General features: G+C 51.5%; 1 protein-coding gene across 1 annotated transcript in view; it reads left to right on the top strand.

The window, feature by feature from the left end:
- COL15A1 (collagen type XV alpha 1 chain) overlaps positions 1-20771 on the top strand; it is a 103614-nt gene that overhangs the window by 20152 nt on the left and 62691 nt on the right. Inside the window, exons 3-5 of the mRNA XM_047700545.1 lie at positions 16723-17270; positions 18467-18541; positions 20272-20352. Coding sequence (XP_047556501.1) covers positions 16723-17270; positions 18467-18541; positions 20272-20352 — 704 coding nt within the window. The remainder of the gene's footprint in view (positions 1-16722; positions 17271-18466; positions 18542-20271; positions 20353-20771) is intronic.

Raw genomic sequence — 20771 nt, forward strand, 5'->3', positions numbered from 1 at the left:
TCCTTAGAATTCTTTTGACTGATGACAATAAATAGCAACTATTAGGGCAGGTCTGCAGTCACTCTTGTCCAGAATCTACCGAGCTCGTTCATTCACTCACATGTGCGTTATTTGTCCGTCCATCCATCTGTCCATCCCCCCATGCTCAGTTTTCACTTACCCCAGGCAAGGTCCCACGCTAGAGGGGTGGGTGAAGTTGGAAGATACAGAAATGAAGCCAGAACATGATGTCTGGACCCTGAAAGGCTCATAAGCCAATGGGAGACACAGGCAAGTAGACAGATAATAACAGAGTAGTGAGAAATTGGAGCTTCCTGGGAAACTCACCCAGGGAGGATTTCTTGGCAAGATGGGGTGACTCATTTGTAGTCATCTAGAACAAGTGGGCCCTGAGGCCCAGCTTCCCAGTGTGGCTGAAGTGGACTTCCCTGGATGTCTTCAGGCCCCCTAAGCCGAGTGTAGGGCAAGGGCAAGCTGGGGGAGGCAAGGGAAGTAGCTATGGCCATCCCCTCTGGAAGGCATGGGCTCCTTCTGCTCAGGACAGGCTTTCCTTGGGGAATAGCTCCTTTGGAGGCCATCAGCTTACTCCTGGCTGCAGAACCCTCAGCCGACAAGCTCAGGCCATTGGGCTGGGGCTCCCAAGCCTCCCTATATCTGCTTATCTCCAGCCTGGGGCCCCTTGGCCGCCTCACTACAGGCCCTGAGTCCCTCCTGTTGTCAATAATTGGGATGTAGTCACTCAGGGGACTCAACATTCCCTTGTCCTATCTAGGAAGTCGCTAATTTGTAGCTCATCACTGCCGGCTGGACTCCTGTCCAATCCTATGCCTGGGTCCTAGCCCTGCGACACACTTCTCCATTGCTGGGTGTCTGCTCACATCTCCTTCTGCCTGGTTCTCCACCCCTGGCCTCTGTTCTGGCCTTGGGCCACAACCTCAGCCTCTACCAGCACAGTGTATGACAGGTATCACCAACCTGAGGATGATGGTCCTCGGGAGGACTAGTCTGAACACACATGCTGGCCTTTGCTGCAGAGTTTCTGATTCATTAGGTCTGGAGGAGAGCCTGAGGATTTGTAGCTCTGGGTTCCCAGGTGCTGCTACTGCTGCTGGCCCAGGAACCACACTTTGAGAACCATTAGGGCCATGTGTGAGCAGATGGGCTGTGGGGCTTGAACCCAGGCTCTCTGGGTTCAGATCTTGTCTCTGTCACTTACCATCTGTGCGAACCCATGCCTCTACACTTCAGTCTCCTCATCTATAATCCAGGCTACCGTGAGCACCAAATGACCCAGTCCAGGTCCCACCTGGCCAACAGTAAGCATTCAGCGAATGTGTTCATTTCCCTGGCCCAAATACTACAGTTGGGTTTCTTCAAACAACAGAAATTTATTCTTGTAAAGTTCTGGAGGCAAGAAGTCCAAAATCAAAGTGTTGGTAGGGCCACTTGCCCTCTGGAGGCCTTGGGGAGGGTCCTTCCTGGCCTCCTCCAGCTTCTGCTGGCTGCTGGCATTCCTTGTCTTGCTGCAGCCTCCCTCCAGGCTCTGCCTCCACGGTCACAGTGTCTCCCTCTGGTCTGTCCAACCCTCCCCCGTGTGTCTCTTTTAAGGACACTTGTCATTGGATTTAAGGCACACCTGGATAATCTAGAATGATCTCTTCATTTCAAGATCCTTAAATACATCTGCCAATAAATTTAAATATATCTGCAAAAGACCTTTCTTCTGAATAAGGTCCCATTCACAGGTTCTGGGGACTAGGACGTGGACGAGCGCGTACAGACGTGTCTTTGGAGAGCCATCATTCCACCCACTGCAGTGAACGTGGTCGTTATTATTATTTAGTTGTTGTTTCTTCCAACACCTGCAGTTAGGCCTGACCCCACCTTCTTGCCCTGGGGTGTGTGGGGTGGGTATCGAGTGGGGTGCTAAGCCAGTTTCCAGGTTCCAGCTCCTCTGTGCTGGCCCCATGGTACACAAGCCATTCCCAGCCCGGGGCAGGGATTCTGCTTCTGAATTGACGTTGGCCACGTCCATCAGATGGATTCAGAGCTGAGCACTCTCAGCTCCCAGTACCTGTTTGGAGCCCTCTGTCCTTATAAATTGTTCCCTGCACCAGAGTAGGCTGTGCTTGACAAAACATTTTCCCATTCAGAGCCACTGTGGCCCTCTCTGCAACCTAGGGAAGGAAGCAGAATAGTCCTATCTGCAGGTGAGAAGACTGAGACCCAGAGGAAGGAAAGCTTATGTCATTGATAATAATAGCACTCGCCCCCGCCAACGTGCTCTGCTAAATGTCTGCGTTTGCTAGGCCCTCAGCTCAGCATTCTATATCTGTTATCTACCTCAGGTCATTCTCAAAATTCTTTTCTGCAGTAGGTGACATTATTCCTATATTATGGATTCAGAGCCCAAGACTCAGAGAGGGGAAGTGTTTTGTCCAAAGTTGCACAGCTCTTAAAGGCAGAGCTGAGATTTGAAGCCAGAGCTATCTTTCTCCCCAACACCGCTCTGCTTGGAGCTCCTTCTCGCAGCTCTGAAAATATGTCTGGTCAGCCAAGATAAGAGATGAGCTACCCAGTGGCCAGCCGGACTGGAGTCTCCACCCTCCCGGATCTGCTCAGAAAATGAAGCCCAGGAGAGACTGTCTCTGGCTAGCAGCAAAGCCCTCTTCCTCGTAGCTGGTAGGGAGAGGCTGTGCTGATCCTAAGAACGATGAGGAGGGGCTGTCAGGGCGATGGGGATAAGAGGCAGATGGGCCCAAGATCCCTGAGGGCTAAACAGGGGGTGCTCCCTGGAGAGGGGCAGCCTTGGATTAAAGTGACATTTCTGGAAAGGAGGGGGTAGAGACTCAGCTCCTCACATCTGACAGATGAAGGATTAAAGTAACCAGTTCTGGGACCTGATAGCTGTGTGCCCTTGGGCAAGTGATTTAACTGCTCTGTGCCTCTGTTCCCACATCTGTGTATTGGGAACCATAAGAGTGGGGTTTTTGTGAAGAACTCAGGGGCTGTGTTGGGGTACCGGGGTGACTCGGTGAAGTGTCTGAGTCTTGATTTTGGCTCAGATCATGATTTCAGGATCCTGGGAGTGGGCCCTATGTCGGCCTCCATGCCCAGTGTGGGGTCTACTTGAGATTCTCTCTCTCCCTCCCTCTTTGCTCCCCCTGTGCACACTCACTCTCTCTCTCTCTCTCTCAAATAAAGAAATAAAATCTTAAAAACAACAACGACGATGACAACAACAACAAAAAACAAAAGGAACTCAGGGGCTGTGAGTATCACCTTATGCGACTTCCGCAGCCCAGGCCACGCTTGGGCCATCTGAATCAGAATCTGTGGGAGTGAGGCACGGGCCATAGTATTTTTGGAAATCTCCCCAGTGACTCTGCTCTATAGCCAGAGCTGAGAGCCACCGCCGTGCAGGTAAAGCCCTTGCACCCAGGACACAGTGAGGGCTCAGTACACGTGAGACATCGTTACACACAAATGCACTCATACGTTCCTGAAACTGGCCTTTGCGGGGCACCTACCTGTGCCAGGCTCTCTGCCAAGCATCACCTGGATGGGTCGGCTGTTCATATTCATCGATCAACCCGTTTCTAGCACTGCTTCTAGGAAAATGAGTCAGTTGGGTTCGATGCTTTGTGAAGACACGCCCAAACCTGACATTCTGAGAAGGTTTTGCTGACAAGGGGAAAAAGGCAGAAAATGTACCCACATGAGAGAAACCGAAACCCTCTGTGTAGGATGTAGGCAAAGATCTCCAAACCCTTCAAGAAGTAGCTGGAGAAGAAAGAGTGGGCTGCCGACTCTCCGTGGGCCCCTTGGCCAGCAGCTTCCCTTGCCGTGCTCCCTCGTGAACATCAGTGACGTCAAAGGCTTTTGATGGTGGGCTTTTTTGTTGGTGGGTGGGTTTTTAGCTACTGAACCCTGTCTTCCAATGAGGCTGTGACTGGAACTGAATCCATGAAGCAGGAATGGAGTCAGAGCTGCTTTGGGGCGAGCGTGCGTATGACAGTAGGCAAGTGTGTGTGAATGTGTGAGTGTGTGAGCGGACGAGTGTGCATGTGGCTCTGTGAGTGTGTACAGGGGACGAGTGTGGGCAAAGGTGTCAGAGTGGGTGTGTGTGTGAACGTGTGTGTAGGACTAGAGGCGTCTGTATGTGTGAGGGTGCTTGTGTGTGCACGTGCGCATCCGTGTGGTTGTGTGCGTGTGTGTTAGGGGCCCTACAGGCAAGCCTTCCCCCCCCTTCATCCCCTCCCCTGCACCCCTACCCCACCACTGGCAGCCTCCTCTGTGCACCCCCTCCCTGGAGCTCCACCCCAGCCCTTGGGAATGCCATTTGAAGCCCTCTGGTCCAGATGTCTACACTGACCCCGCCTGGCCTCCGGCTCTTGGTTTCTTGTCTCCATCTGGCGCCGAGCCTGGCAGTGTTCAGGATCTGCGTGTTGCCAGGTGCTTGCTCCTGGCAGGCTGCTGCGTGCTCCCATCTGTGCCCCTCAGGTGCCCCCAACAGGCCTGGTGCCCTCCATGCTTGTTTTCTATGAGTTTCCCTCACGGTGCCCTGAGCTGAGCCCTCCAGAGCTGCCTGCTGGGACCGATGACTCATTGCAGCTGATGTCATCCTTGGGACTCAAGGCCCTCCTCACACTCAATGAGTCTTTGTTCCCCAAATGGAAAAGGAAGGGCCATGCATGGAGAAGAGTTGACTAGAAAACTCTGCCCAGAGGCTCCTGCCGGCCCACACCTGCCAGCTCTCATGCACCACCTTGTGCACGTGGCCACAGCGCTGGCTGGGTACCCAGGTTTCTAGAACAAATCGGGGAATAGCCTCGCTGCAACAAGACAGCAGGACCCTCCGCTGCTCCCTGAGGCCTGCGTATGGCTCTTGCTCAGGAGCTGACTTCTGCCTGAGCCCAGGGATTAGAGTATGTGCGTGTGTGCATGTGTGTGTATGTGTGTGAGTGTCTGCAGGAGGAGGTAGTGAGCAGACCCGGGTCACAGAAGGAGGGAGACCAGGCTAAACTCTTCACTTCCTTACTTGTTGGGCCTACTTATCTAATGATATTAATTCTTCAATGGCTAAGAGTTGGAGGCTGGCTGGCGAGAATGTGGGAGGGCTGGGCCCAGAGTTGGCCCAGTCCAGTTAGCTAGGACCCACAGTTGGTCCTGAGTTTTCAGACGTGCCAGCCCTCCGCTAGGCATGGCCCTCATCGTGTCATCTATTCTCACCATGACCCTGTGAGCCAGCTCTGTTGCTGTCCCTCCATACAGCTCAGAGGAGGGAAGTGGCTTTCCCAAGGCCATACATGGGTTAGTGGCTGACTCAGGACTCAAGCCCAGGTCTGCCTGATAGACAAGCCTGGGGTTGGGGGAGGGGGGTAACTCTTACCTGGGCCCGCCCCATGGGGGAGGGCATCACACTTAGGCTAGACCCTGCAAGACACTGGGGTCCCCAGGGCGAGGCAGGAGGGGCAGACCTCTGTCTTTTTGAAAGCTCCCTGGGTGACCCTGATGTGTGGCTAGGACTGGAAACTTCACACCAGGCTGTACCACCCATTCTGATTTGAATCCTGACTTTGATTGTTTATTGATTGTCCTCATGGCCTTAGAGTGGTGATGAACTTCTCCAAGCCTTAGTTTTCTAACCTGTAAAATGGGGGTAATAACTTTATCTACCTCACAGAGAGTCTGTAGAAGATGAAATGATTCATGGGGAGCTCATTGAACCATGCCTGTCACGCAGCAAGCCCACGGTGAATCTTAGCTGCTGACGTTCTTCTTGCTTGTCTTCATTCATAGGTCATTCTTGCCAGGCTCTGCTGGCACTGGGGACTGAGAGGGGTCCCCACAGTCTATGCCCAGAAGCTTATGTGTCGTCATATCAGAGGGGGAAGGGGACGCACCAGCAGAAGGCAGACAGATGAGGGTGTTTGGGTGGAGGGGTGGGTGGGGACCATGGGGACACAGAGGTGTGCAGCCGGACCTGGAGGAGTCCCACGGGCAGCCTGGGAGGGCATGGCTTGTCATGGGCAGAGGCCCAGCGTCAAGTCTTCAGTGCTGGTTCCTGCACGGGGATCTTCCAGTAGGCTGGGGTTCAATTTCCTCCTCTTTGAAAGGAGAGAATGATCATGCCATGCCTCCCCTCTGCTGGGGGTGCTCAGGTGAGGGGATGCTCTGGAAGCCAGAGAGGGTGCTAGGTGGGGGACAACCTCACCTTCCTGCTGGGTGGGCGGGGCAGACAGGCCACAGTGCCCATACCTGGTCCGTCTCCACCCACGGCCAGGCACCTTCAAAGCCATCCCTCTCTTGGTTTACGCCAAAGGCCTGAGAGAGCGAGAGAGCGAGAGAGAGAAAGAGAGGGAGAAGGGCTCACACAGTAACTTCATTGAGCATGAAAATTCCTATGCTATATATGAAAACCGGAAAAGGGAAGGAGGCGTTCTAAGTTTACATGTAGAAAAATGCTCTTCTGTAATTCAGAAAAATGAGGTCTTTGATTGTTGCCAAGCCCAGGTCTACTTTCTAAGTTGATCCAGGATTTTTTTCCCTCCTGGCAGGAAAATGGTTCTTTTTCTAAGAAATGCATTGGGTGGCAGGTTTTTCTAAGAACCTTTTGCATCTTTTTGCTGGGTGCAGATGGATCCCATGCAGTATGCATTCTGTTGTGTTCCTTTTCCTTGGGAAGGGACTTAGGTAGAGCTGGGAGCCTCTGCGGGCTCCAGACTGGGTGGGGCGATGCTTCCTTATAGGCCGAATTGTGACATTTTCCTGGGCACAGTGCTCCATGCCTCTGGCCAGGCTGTGCTGCCCAAAGATGAGGAAGTCTGTTGGGGAGGGCTGGGTTTGTCCTGCTCCCTGTTGGAGTCATTCCTTCCAGGCCTGAATGCTGTGGGCTGGAGGAACGGACGGTGAAGAGTGGTTAGAGAAACTGGAAAAATAGATGGCAGACGAGAAGGACGCAGGTTTGGAGACTTGCAGACCTGGCAGGGGCCTCTGGAAACCATCATCCTGAGGCTTAGAGAAGAGAAGGGATTGCTCAAGATCATACATTGAGCTAGTGACAGTCTGCCTCCCAGGCTGGCCCTTTCCCCCACCCCCTGCTTCTGAGAGGCCATGATACAAAAAGTCAAGGCTGACTTGTGTGTGGTCCCAGAGTGCGGAGAAGGGCTCAGCCCGGCGGGGTGCAAGCTAAGGGAGACCGCCTCGGTCTATCAGGAGAAAGAGGCCTGAAGACTGAAAACTGTCCAGCAGTGGTCAGGGTTCTCAGGAGAGGGACCTAACTCCCCAACAGTGGACATAGGCACACAGAACCCTTGCACATGGCCTTTTGGTCATTATGTGGTAGAGGAAACTCCTTCTCCAGATGGTGAGCTGTGCTCTTCCCGCTTAGAGTCTGTGTCTTGCTGCCCTCCCTGTTTCCTGTCTCTGGGGGGAAGTGAGAGGAAGGGAAGCCATGGGCCAGGAGGTCTGATTTGATAACCCAGAGTCCTCAGGGGCCATGTCCCTGTAGGGGTATCCAAAGGGAAGGGAAAGAGCAGTCCTGAGAAGATGAAGAATGTCTCCCTCCTAGGCAGGATGGCCTGAGAAGGAGCAAGAGGGGGACACTTGGTTCTCTGAGGCTCCACAGTTTATGCTGCTGGAGCAAAAGAGGTATTGGGGAACTCCTCTCTCCCCAGAGCCTGAGTGCAGAGGCCCTGCTGGGGCTCCCAGGGTAGATACCCCCACTTTACCTGTACTCCCTCAGCCTACTGGCTCTAGCTCTAGGAACATAGGGTCTTCTGGACCCCTTGAACCCTGTCTCCAGTGGAATACACCAACCAGCTTGAAGGAATCCTGGGTCCCATTTAAGCTGATGAAAGGGTCCCATGGGTCTTCACAGCCACAGGTGGGAATGAGAGATGTGGGTGCCACCTTTTGCTTTCCCAGGCAGCCAGAACAAGAAAAGTGAAAAGAATAGGAGGTAGGCATCTAAGTTTTGAGCCTGACTTGGCTGCAGAAACCAGCATGACCTCAAGCCTGCCCTCTGGGGACCCTCCCAGACCTTTGACCCTCCAGACCTTTGGTTGTGTTGTTGGGATCCCTGTCCTCCCAGTTTCTCCAGGCACAGGATATGTCCCTCCCAATTGTAGCCTGGGGAAGCCTTCCTTGGGTTTCACGGAGGCGCAGTTCTGCCTGCGGCCACCAGGGGCCGCTGCCATGCACCATCCTGGGGTGTCCTCAGCCTCCCTCCCTGTCTGGCTTCTCTGCAGCCCTAGTTGACCTAGAGCCAGAGGAACGCTCCTTAGCTCCTTCCGGCCTTAAATGCTAACAAGCGCGAGCACTGGGCGCAGGTCCCAGATGATCATCTGTGAGATGGAGCTTTGCGAAGCCAAATACAGTTCCCTAGGGAGGCAAAGCTCCAAAGCCCAGACTAGCCCTAGGCACTGCCTCCTCACCCCACAGATGGAAGGGCTGAACCAGCCCATTACATAGAAGGAGAAACCAAGGTTTGACTGGGGAACAGAGATGCCAGATGTCCTGGAGTCTGTGGCTGCGGAGAGGAGAGGGAAAGGTTCCTATGTTACACTTCCTCTGGCCAGGTTGCTGTCGCCTCTGTGGAATGAAAACCTGAACCCTGCCCTGTTTGTTTCTTCATCACTAGGAATCTGCCCTGGTTTCCATGGAAACTGGCTTTGGACCCCTGGGAGGAAAGTTGCACCCTGCTCTGACTGTTCAGATTTTCCTCTGCCTGGTCCATCTCTAGAACCATCTGATGCCTCCTCCCTGTGCCCTCGGGAGGGGCCGCCCAGAGCTGTGCTCAGGAGCCTGAGCCAAAGACTTGTCCCCTTTCATCAGGCCACGGCACTAAGTGCCTGCTCTGTGCCCAGACCTGATTTGAGTGTTTAAAGGAGGGATTGAAGCTGTGGCTCTGTGTATAGGGTGGGAGGAGGGCTCCGGTGTCTTGGAGTGCCGCTGAGCAAGGGCAGGAAGTGGGAGGGTGGGGCTCTTCTTAGATGATTCGGCTCTGAGAAGATGGGAATAGAAGGAACAGCTTGAGCAGAGTACAAGAGATGGGGGTGAGGGGGCAGATGAAGAGATGAAGCAGAGGGTGTGTTCACTGGAATTTTGACTTGATCCTACCGGCACTAGGGAGTCATGGAATGCTTTAGAGCTTGTAAGTAGCATGAATGGATAACTGCTAACCAAGACACCTAGATCATGAGTTTCTTGAGTGCCTGCATTCTAGATTCAGCATCATATCCCTAGTGGCACACAGGCAGAATGTGGGGACTTTATAAATGTTATCAATTCTTGGATTGAAAAAGTGGGTTGAGAAATCTCCATTGGAGATGAAACTATTATTATGCATTAAGGAAGCAAGAGATGAAGACTGAAGTCAGAGTCAGCCCCAGGAGGTATTTGGAAGGCAATGAAGATACCTAGACTGTTTATATGGCTATGGCTCCAAGAGTCCATCTTGTCTAACTCCTTGATGTACATATGGAGAAACTGAGGTCAGGGATGGAGAAAGCTTGCCCAAGGGCACAGATGGAGTCAGTGGCAGAGCTGGGTTCAACTGAGGAGTCCTGCATTCCCTCTCTCACCCCCCCCCCCCCGATCCCTGGCCTCTCTCATGGCCCCATGGCTATGTCCATGCCTGGAGGGCTCCCTGGGCCTGTGGACCTAGCATTGTGGGAACGGGAGGGAGCTTGGATCTCCAGGTGATGGACGAGCATGCAGTGAGGTCCTTGTTAGATGTGGAGCCTGAGCCTGATCTCACGTACCTTCCCCGGGGCCTCAGATTCTGAGCCTGGCACTTCCTGTGTGCTAAGCATTTTAGATATATAATTTCACTCAAGTTACACAGCTTCCTCTGGGAATAGATGTTATTATCTGTGGAGAAGTGTGGCCCCTTCCCATGAAGGGCCCCAAGGTTCTTGAGGCCAGGGAGTTCCAGGATCAGCCCCTGTCAGACTGCCCCCTCCGATCTAGCCCACCCCCCACCCCAGGATGGTGGGATGTCTTCCCACCAGCTGTGATCCCCACCCTCCCACTTTCCCCCCAGCGCAGAGCCATCCCAGGACAAGCCTATGGACCAAGTTGCCGGGCCTGTTTGTCTTGGCTCCCTGGCTTCTCTCCCCTCCCTGGTGGCCGCCTGAGCAGGTGGCCCTCCTGCAGAAGCCAAGGGGAAATGAGCCAGCAGGCCCAGGCGCAGCCCTGAGCACGGGTCACTCCAGGCCAGGGGTCACTCTCCACCACGCCGTGCCTCGGGATACCGCGTTTGGAGGGAGGTTGGGGTTGCTGAGAGCAGAGCTGGGCTGACCTGGGCTTCCTGCAGATTGCAGCTTGGCTCCCTCTGTGGCCAACCCAGTGGAAACAAGGCTTGTGGCCAGGCTCCTGCGCACTTGTCTTCCCTTGAACAGCTGGGGCCTGGGCGGCAGGAGGGCAGGGGGCGGCTAGGGAGGGTCCTCTTTGCAGACTTTGCTTTTTGCTAAGTTTATACCTTTCAGTCAAGTAGAACACAAGTCACTACCATTTGCTGAGCACGGACACTTCCCACCCTTCATTTCATTGGCTCCCCACACATGAGATGAACCGAATGTCCCCACATCCCCACTAAGTCATCCACCCAAAGGCTGCCCACTCGGTAAATGGCGAAGTCTGGATCCCAACCCAGCTCTGCCCAATGCCAAGAATTCTCCTCCGCAGGTGGCTTCCTCTGCCCACTCTCCAGATGGCCAACCCATCACCAGTGCCTGGAGGGGCTGGGACAGCGGGGCAGAGTCACACCTCCCCTCTGTCCCTCTTTGCCTGCTGCTCAGCTGCTACTTCCTGGCTGTGGCTTTATATTCACAGAGCTTCATCCCTGGCCATTCATTTTCCTATCTATAAAACCAGGAGGTTGGAGAGATGTGTGATTTTCTTTCTTTTTTTTTTTTTTTTTAAAGCAGGATTCTTAGGGGACTACAGGATTCCCAGAATTGCCACGTGGAAGCCTGGGCTGCACTGGCCATGGCAGCGCTGGGCTGGTTTAAGCAGGATTCCTGGCCTCTCTGCCTCTAGCCCCAGGTCCTCTGAACCCCCACTTGTCCCTGAAACCGTGGGGACACCACTTGGAAACAAGCCACTGGCTGAATGAGAGCCTGGCCCATTTACTCCCATGGAAGGGCACGTTTTTTCCAAAGCTGGGGCGGCCCACCGGAAAGGGGCTTCCCTCTTCTTCTCAGGAGGGGGGGGAGATTGGAACAGGAGGCTGAGCTTTACACTGTATCCAGGAAGGAGAAAGCAGGGCTGTCAGCAGGGTGCTGTTGGTTCTGTTTTGCTTTATCTTTAAACCTGGAGGGGAGAAAAGAAATCCCAGTGGGATGTCTGTTTCTTTTCTTTTCACTCTTTCTCTCCCCTTTCTTTCCATACAGAGACAGGCCATATCTGAGTGAGGACAAGCAAGGAGAGAGGGTTTTATAATTTCTGAAAGGGGATGGAAGGAGTTAATGTCTTTAAAATATGTAAATGTCTCTTTCACACCATGTATATGGTATAAAATTTCTAAAAGTACAAAAGAGGGGCGCCTGGGTGGCTCAGTGGGTTAGGCCGCTGCCTTCGGCTCGGGTCATGATCCCAGGTCCTGGGTTCGAGCCCCGCATCGGGCTTTCTGCTCAGCAGGGAGCCTGCTTCCTCCTCTCTCTCTGCCTGCCTCTCTGCCTACTTGTGATTTCTCTCTGTCAAATAAATAAATAAAATCTTTAAAAAAAAAAAGTACAAAAGAGTGTCTAGAGAAAAGAAAGTCTCTTGTCCCCCCCACCCCCGCCACCACCACCGGCTCCCTTCCCTGGAGACAATCTCTAGTCCCGGTTTCTTACGTATCCTTCTAGAGATATCCTAATATATATTTTAAAATATGTCCTATACATTTACATCATTTATATATGAAATATGCATTAATATGTGTATTTCAAACTCATAGTGATTCTGTTCTGCACTCTTTTTTTTGGTCTGTTTTTACTTAATACAACTTGTTGATTGTTACATATCAGTACCTAAGGAATCAACTCTTTTTAAAATTATTATTTATTTAAAGCCTTCATGGTATATCAAACCTGATTATTTATTTAACCATTCCCAAAGATGGACAGTTAGAAACATTTTCAACAATGCTGCAGTGAATATTCTCGTACATGCTTTAGATTTCACATATGTGACTTTATCTGTTAGAGAATCCGTAGAAGTGTAATTCCTGGATCAAAGAGCCCGTGTACACATGTAATTTTGATTTATATTGTCAAAGAGCCTCCCACGGACAGTATACCAGTGCGTGTGGTCCCACCAGCAACCCATGACACGGCGTACTATTTGATGTTCTGATGTGTGCCAATCTGATAGGGAAATGGGTGTCTTTTCATTGCCTTAACTTGCGTGTCTCTCCTGAGGGAGGTGGAGTATCTTTTCATATATTTAAGAGACATTTTAATTTTTTTTTTTTCTTTTTACAGTGGAAAGAATTTCCCTGTTCTTCTTCCATTTTTCCATGGGGCTGTTGCTTTTCTGTTTTGTACATAAGGTGACTAGTTTGCTGTCTGTACTACATGTAGCAAATATTTTTGTCCAGTTTGGGATTTTATTTGACACCAGTTTGGGAATTTTCATTGCTATGCAGAACTTGAAGAATTTCGGTGCAGTTAAATTTAACCAGATTTATCCATCTTTTCATGTATGCCTTCTGGGGTTTCTCATACTTAAAACTAATTCCTGTTTTAGTGCAAGTTGCAAACTGGAGAGGAAAAGCATTGGTGGAGAATCAGCTCTGAGTTCCTAGCCAGCAGTCTCCTCCCTCTCTTAATCTCACTTTCACCCCTTTGTAAAATGAGGGGGTTGACTTGAGTCCTGCGTTCATTTATTTGTTCATTCGTTCATTCATTCGTCAGGACTAGGCTGGATCCTGGCAACCCAGAGATGAGTGGTGTAGTCCCTGTCCTCTTAGTTTAATGGAGAGAGAGACAAGCGGCCCAGCAGTGACATGCAATGAGCCGAGGGCAATGACGGCCGATCCCAGTGTGGGCTGAGAGGGCGTCTAATGCAGCCTCCAGAGGGGAGGAGGGTATGGGTATAGGAGACGAAACAAGTGATTTCAGGGGAAGCGAGGCCAGGGTTGGGTCGTAAAGATCTTCTGGCAAAGTAACTGGTTGGAACGAGATGGGGTGGGCGACAGAGGGAAGCACACTTGCTGTTCAGCGGGGAGGACCTGCCACAGCGTGGGGTTCTCCCAGGCCTGCGTCAGGGCTTGCTGGGGAGCAGGGAGCACAGCTGGGTCTGGACCACCAAGTCTTCTCAAGCCAGGAGGTGGCAGGCATCCCCCAACCCCCATGCTGACTGCAGACCCAGAACCCTGGGCTAGGCTGCCGGAGCCTACTCAGCAGAGCACCGACATGATCAGATTTGCTCTTTTGTTGAAGACGGGTAATTGTTTTTGCTAAAATGTTGTGAAATATTTTCCATGCGTGGTTTATAAACAATACTACAATGAATATTTTTACATATTGCTTAGTCTCAGAAATAAACATTATTGCTAGAGTTGAAAAGCCCCACAGACTGCTCCCTTGGGTCATCTCCCTACCTCCCGTTGAGTGCTGGTAAGAGTGTGCTGCTGGTGGGCACAGCGGCATCTGAAATGTTCTTACCACCAAAAAAGAAGTGATAGTTACCGTGATGTTGATGGAGGTGTTAGCTAAAGCTGGGGGTAATCATATTGCAATACAGCAGTATATCAGATCAACATGTTGTTTATCTTAAACTTCTACAATGGTATATATCACTTATGTCCCAATGCAAAAAAAAAAAAAAAAAACAACAAAAACCCAGCACAGGTGCTTCAGAGGCCATTGTAGCAGCATTCAGTGAATTTGCAGATGTCTAGCCCCACAGCATCCAATCATCCTCCCCACCCCCCAACCAGGTAAGCACCAGGAGATGTGGGTAAGAAGTCCGCAGTGGTCGTGTTTTGAATAGCCGTGAAAACCTCCCTTCCCATCAACAGGAAAGTGAGCCAGTCTGTACGGCTTATGGATGCTGTAGGGGACTGTTGGGAAAGTGTAAGATCCAGAGCCAAATGCATCAACAGAGATCAACCTTCAAAATACAATGTTGGGTGGGAGCTATAAAAGGGTCAGAGGAGTCCACGCGGCTTGGGTTAGAGACACTAGACACTGGGTTAGAGACATGCGCAGTGGTGGCACAGTCTGTCCCCCGCATGTCTGTGCTCAGGTAGCAAACAGACAATGGACATGCATGGGAATAGGCATGCCATGGGCTTCAGAGAGGCTGCCTTCGGGGGCATGGCCAGGGGAAGAGGACTGGAGAGTGTCTGAGGGCTTCTCCCGGGTCAGTACTGTCTCCAGCAGAGGGGTGGACCCAGACCTGTTCTTCTTCAGATTCTTTAGAAATTATTTAAATAATATAGTCTATTTAACCCAGTATTTCCCCAAATTATCATTTCCTTTTATAATCCATATACACTTGATTGATGAGATATCTTACATTCCTTTGTCCAAATGAAGTCTTCGAAATCCGGTTCACATGTTACTCTTGTAACCCAGGTCAGTTGGGACGACCCACTGGAGTCACCATCTCTCTCTCCCCCATCCTCCAAGGAAGTTTGAGTTCCTGGGTCACCCAGAATTCAGTTGCATCCTCGTGCTGCTCAAGGGTCATTGGCATGGCAGGCTGACGAGGTGCAGCTCCCCACCGAGCCCCTGGGAGGGAACCCCTGTCTGAAGAGACTGAGGCAGGGAACCAACCTGAGGTCAGACCAGTCATGGCTTGAAAACTTGTGCCATTTACTAGGGAGTGACTTCGTCTTCCCAAGCTCTGGTTCTTCATCTGTAGGATGGGAAAATGGCAGATGACCCCGGGCCTGCAGTGAGGACGAAGGAAAATCACATATGAAAAACCTGGTCAACTTTACTCTGTGTAGGGAGCTCAGGGAACACTGAGGCAGGGTGTCCAGGCCCCCATCTTGGCCTCCCTCTCCTTGTCAGCACAGTGTAGTTGATGATGCCTGTCCAGCAACTTCTTGGGCTTGTTGAGTAGATGTCATTGAAGGAAAGAGTAGTGAATGGTTATTGTGTCACCGCCGTATTTACCAGGGCTACACGGATGGCCTCCTTTAATCAATTTCGTGGGGCCCATATCACAGAAGGACACACAGCCGTGGAGTAGTGAAATGAGTCACCAGCTAATCAGTTGTCCACACAGACGGGCAAGTTGGTAGACTGAAATGCAGGCTCAGTTTGTCAGATGGGGCTTTACTCACAGTGTCCTTGAATGTCGTGGGTCTTCTCTGGACACAAACCCTGCGGTCACTCGGGCTCTTAGGGTCCTCTGGCCTTTGGCCATAGCCCAGGCAGTCACCAGATGTCTGCTTTGCTCCTTGGTCTCTGGGGAAGTACCCTGCTTGATTCCTAACCTCACTCACTCCAGGCCTCCTCCTTGGGCTGTGTCCTCAGGATCTGGCTTCACTTCTGAGGGCAAGGTGTCCTGTGTGTTCATTGTCCCGTCTGGGGGGAGTCCTGTTTTCAGGGGTCCTAGCCACCTGTCCCTGAGACCTGCCTTCCTCTCTCACTGCTGGGACCCTGGCATCTCCTTCAGAATGGGTGCCCATCACTGCAAGCCAGTTCAAAGCCTGCTCCCAGGGCATCAGTGTTGGACAGATTAAGGCTTCCGAGCCTGAGGGCCTTTCCAGACCACCACAATGGAGCCCTAGGATTTCAGCCCAATAAGAGCTCAGACTCTGGGATCAGACACTCTGGCTTTGAACCAGGGCAAATTTCTTAACTTTTCCCTGAAGTAGAATGCGGCTAAGGGTACAGAGTTGTTGTGAGGATTAGATGAGCTAAAGTATGTGAAGAGTTTGGAGCTGGGATCTGCACAGAAGAACTCAGGGAATGTCCATCATGACGATGATGTGAATTTCAACTGCCTTAGATCTAGAAACACTTCACCTTGTCCCAGTTTTTCCCCATACCCTGGGGCACTTCAATAGTAGACCTCATTCAAAACAAACAAAACAAACCTACCCAGTTTTACAGAAAGAAATGAGGAACAATCTGTAAATTGATGGGAGAACATTACACAGTCTGCGAATATTCCAGGACATACTTAAAAATGTTTCCCAAATTGCAGGTCAGGACTTCTTAGTGGGTGATGAAATCAATTTAGTGGATTGTTGCCAGCATGCTTTTAAAGATTCTATTCCTTTATTTGAGGGGAGTGGACAGAGGGAGAGGGAGAAAATCTCAAGCAGACTCCCCGCTGAGCATGGAGTCCAGCTTGGGACTCTATCTCATGATGTTGAGATCATGATCTGAGCCCAAACCAAGAGTCTGACACTTGACCGACTGAGCCAACCAAGGACCCCTCCAGCATGCTTTTAATAAAATAAAAGAGGCAAAGAATTCCCAAAAGGAAAATATCAGAGTGCCTGATGAGTATTGAAAGTAATAACATTTTAGGAAACATTGTTTCGGTGTTATAGGTGCATGTTTATCGTAACTTGCATGTTGGGTTGCAATGTAAATGCATTTCTTATGGTGGGTCATTGTTGAAAAAGCTTGAAAACCAGCAATTAAGGAACTACAGTGAGGTTTCTGAGGGATCCCAGTTCACTTGGGACTTTCTCTTTCTTCCCCATTTCCAAGTTTAGTAGAATATATGTGTGAGCCATGGCCTCTGTTTCCCCCCCTGCAGACTTGGCTTCCCAGGGCCACCTGGACCTCACGGAGCTCATCGGTGTCCCGCTGCCCTCATCTGTGTCCTTCGTCACTGGCTATGGTGGCTTCCCAGCTTACAGCTTTGGGCCTGGTGCCAACGTTGGCCGCCCGGCCCGGACCCTCATCCCACCCACCTTCTTCAGGGACTTTGCCATCAGTGTCACAGTCAAGCCCAGCAGCGAAAATGGTGGCGTGCTCTTTGCCATCACTGATGCCTTCCAGAAGATCATCTACCTGGGCCTGCGGCTCTCAGGCATGGAGGATGGCCGCCAGCGGGTCATCCTCTACTACACGGAGCCAGGCTCCCACGTGTCCCACGAGGCTGCTGCCTTCCCGGTGCCCGTGATGACCCACAGGTGGAGCCGCTTTTCCGTGATTGTCCAGGGCGAGGAAGTGGCCCTCCTCATGGACTGCGAGGAACACGGCCACATCCCCTTCCAGCGGTCTTCCCGGCCGTTGGCTTTTGAGCCCAGTGCGGGAATCTTCGTGGGCAACGCAGGAGCCACGGGGCTGGAGAGATTCACCGTGAGTCCAAGCCCTGCAGATCGGGGAGGCCCCGGACACTGGCAGGGAACCCAAGCAACCATTCTTACTGTTTTGTTCTTAAAGCCTCAGAGAGGCACGTGTGTGCCGTGGCAAGAGTGCTAGTCCTGGGACCCCAAACCTAGATTCCGGTCCTGTTTTCAGTTTAGCCTGGTGATGTTAGAGCGTGGATCCTCCAATTCTCTCTGGGTCTTCTTATCTGGGCACGATGATAAGCAAACCTACGCCATGGAGTGGTAGACTCAAGTGGGATGGTCTGAGTAAAAGCTTTTAGTGCATTTTAAGACACGATAAAAAGAGGAAGGTTTATTATTTATTCAGCAATTTTTTTTGTTGTTGTTACCTTTGGAGAGGAGTGTCATGTACATTTAAGTAATTTCTGTGAAGGTGGAGAAAGCTAGAATGCCAGCAGGAGAGGTAGCCTTTCTCTCTCCATTTGGACAGTGTGTTCTGAAAAAAATAAGCAGAAAATTAACTTTCCTGTCAAAACAGGCTTTTATGAATAAGGCATTCTAAGAAAATCTCTAAGTAGTTACGCATCTAGTCAGTACACCTGCTTACTGATTCCTTGGCTGAGTGATACAGGGTGGTACCAGGGGTCAGAGTTTGGGTTTACTTGTAGGACAGCAGGACAGCGGAACAGTAGGAGAGCGCGAGACCGTCAGGGAGTCTGAAGAAGTGAAAATCCAGTTACAGTTTTTCCACACTCACTTTGGGAGCATCATGGAGAACGGACTGTCACGGGTGGAGAGAGGAGGTGGGGGTGGAGGCCGGGAGGCTGGCTGGCCGCTCTTCTTCCCACGAGGCCTGCCCGCCAAGGAGCTTCGACACTTTCTGGAAGAGGGGAGACGGGCATCCCAGGGCCTGCCACAGACAGGCTGGGGACCTGGGACCAGGTAGGAGGCTGCTGGGAGTCTGTATCTTGAACACAGTAGCCTTCAGGAGCTTCTCCAGCTAGCGGAGCTCATCTTACACTGGCCCAACCAGGACCCCCGCCGCCAAAGGAGAGTGGGCCAAGAGGTGGCTTGTTCCGTGGTCATGGCCCCAGGCAGTGCATTCTCGCGCCTGTCTTCTCACTTGGTGGCCTGGGCTCCGTTGCAAGAACAGTCAAGCTTGCCACTCGTGGTTGTGCGGTGGACGAGCAGGTGGTGGCTTCTGACCCTGTGCTCTCCCCGCAGGGCTCCATACAGCAGCTCACCGTCCACCCTGACCCCAGGATCCCTGAGGAGCTGTGTGAGTCTGAAGAGTCCTCGGTGAGCCCCCATCCCCCACAACCCCCCACCCCCAGCCTCCGGTCGGCCAGGGAGGGCTGGACGCCCAGGCAATTCCTCTCCCCCAACGTCACCGAGTCTCTAAAATCCTTCAACTTGTCAAGCGCTGCCTCAAGTCCTATTTTGGGCTTTTTGGCTTTATTTTTTTTAAGAGCTTCAGCCATCTCTTTTGTTGGGGGGGGGCAGTGTTGGGGGAGGGTTGCCTTTCTTCTAAGGTGTTAGGTTCTCCGGTGGCTGTGGCAGTCTGTGGCCTGGTTTCCAGACTTCCTGCCAAGAAAGGGTGTCAGGATTCTAAAATCGAAGTTAAAACTCTAAGACATGAGTGTAAATTCCTATAAAAATGAGCCTAAATTTAGCTTTTATGCTTGGCAAATGAATCCGTTCCTAAGTTGGGGATGGAGTGGTAGGCAGGGAAAAAGATGGGTCCTCTCGTGCTCCCCTTCCCTTCTGCCTCCCTCCCTTCCCCCAGGATCTACTGAGTCCCTGCTAGGTGACAGTCCTGGGGGATGCTGGAAATACCGAGGTACGCTGGCAGCTGTCTCCGTCCTCAAGCTGCTCGTGCCACTTCTGCACCCAGAGGCAGTGACAGAACCATGGGTCCTCAAACCCAAGCTCTCTGGGTTGGGTGGGGGGCACGAAGGTGAAAGAAGAGGGACCAGAGTAGGCAAGGGAGGGGCTGATACCTGACCAATGACAAGCAAGTATCCGCCGGATGAGAAAGAAAAGGCGTTTCAGGCAGAAGCCTCAGCTTGAGGCAAAAATTCAGAAGCGAGCACAGCGTGCCATATTCCTGGAACCTCTGTTTCTCTTTGGGGGTTGTCAACCCCAAAGCAAAGCGAAAGTTGATTTCATTCATTTAGAAAAAAATGCTGCCCGTTTAGTGGGGAAACCCTTCAGAGGTGGAATTTGGCTCTGTAAGAATGTTGGCTCTCCCCAAGGCCGTGATCGTGACCTGACATTCCCGTGAAGCTGGGAGAAGGGAGCCCTTACGTATATGCATTCCCTTCTCTCTGCATTGCTGTTGGTACTGGAAAAGTAGAAGCTGCCCAAGAGTCCAAGAATAGGGTATTCGTTACAAAATGATGGCCCTCAGGCTCCTTGGCTGACATCAGGCAGCTCATTATGAAGACAAGGTAGCAATAGGAAGACATTCTCCAAATGTCATGGTTCTCCAGCGTAACATTCATGTGACAGCCTTGCAAATGAGAGTCCCTTTGGCAGAGGTTGAAGGGACCTGGACAAAATGATATTAGATAATATCATCTAATATCACAAAATGATATTAGAGAAACTGTATATTGACTAGGTTTTTGTCTGAAGACAAGGTAGCAATAGGAAGACATTCTCTAAATGTCATGGTTCTCCAGCGTAACATTCGTGTGACAGCCATGCAAATGAGAGTCCCTTTGGCAGAGGTTGAAGGGACCTGGATAAAATGATATTAGATAATATCATCTAATATCACAAAATGATATTAGAGAAACTGTATATTGACTAGGTTTTTGTCTGTGTGAACAATAAAATATGGAAGGAACAGTGAAAAGAATAGCGACTATATATGTGCTCGCTCTCAATTCCTCTCTCTGTCCATCTCTTTCTTTCTCTCTCTCTCTCTCTCTCTCACACACACACACACGTACACGTGCACAGTTTCTCCAAAGGAGTGACCGTCTGTGACTTGCCCTCTGCTGCTATCATTTGTCTCCACACAGGCATCAGGAGAGGCCAGCGGGCTTCAGGACACAGAGGGAGTCGCTGAGATCTTGGAAGCGGTCACCTACACTCAAGCCCCGGTGAGTACTCAAGCCGCACCGTACCTTCTCCACCAGCTCTTAGGGACCCAGAGTCAATGGAGCATGCCCGGGCCTGACATCTCTGTTCTCAGATCTGTGGCTTCAATTGTGGGCTTACCTGGGGAGGTCAGGAAAGTCCTGGCCCAGGGTATTTGGCCACAGCCCCAGTGCCCTGGAATGTCTGTATCTCCTGGCCACCATGTGCCGTGGCCACAAGAGTACTGTCCAAAGGCAAACATTGTGCTCTTGTGCTTCCCGGCTCTGTGAGCTTAGGTAGCATACTCAGCTTCTCTGGGCTTCTGCTGCTCTTCCATAAAATGCTGTTCAGAGTCCCGTCTCGAGGACGTGTTAGGAGGGTCAGAGGAAGCAGTGCAGGGTCAGGGCCTGGCGTCAGGCACGAGGGAAGTGGCCCTAAATGG

Source organism: Lutra lutra, chromosome 13 (assembly GCF_902655055.1).
Source record: "Lutra lutra chromosome 13, mLutLut1.2, whole genome shotgun sequence".
NCBI lineage: Eukaryota > Metazoa > Chordata > Mammalia > Carnivora > Mustelidae > Lutra > Lutra lutra.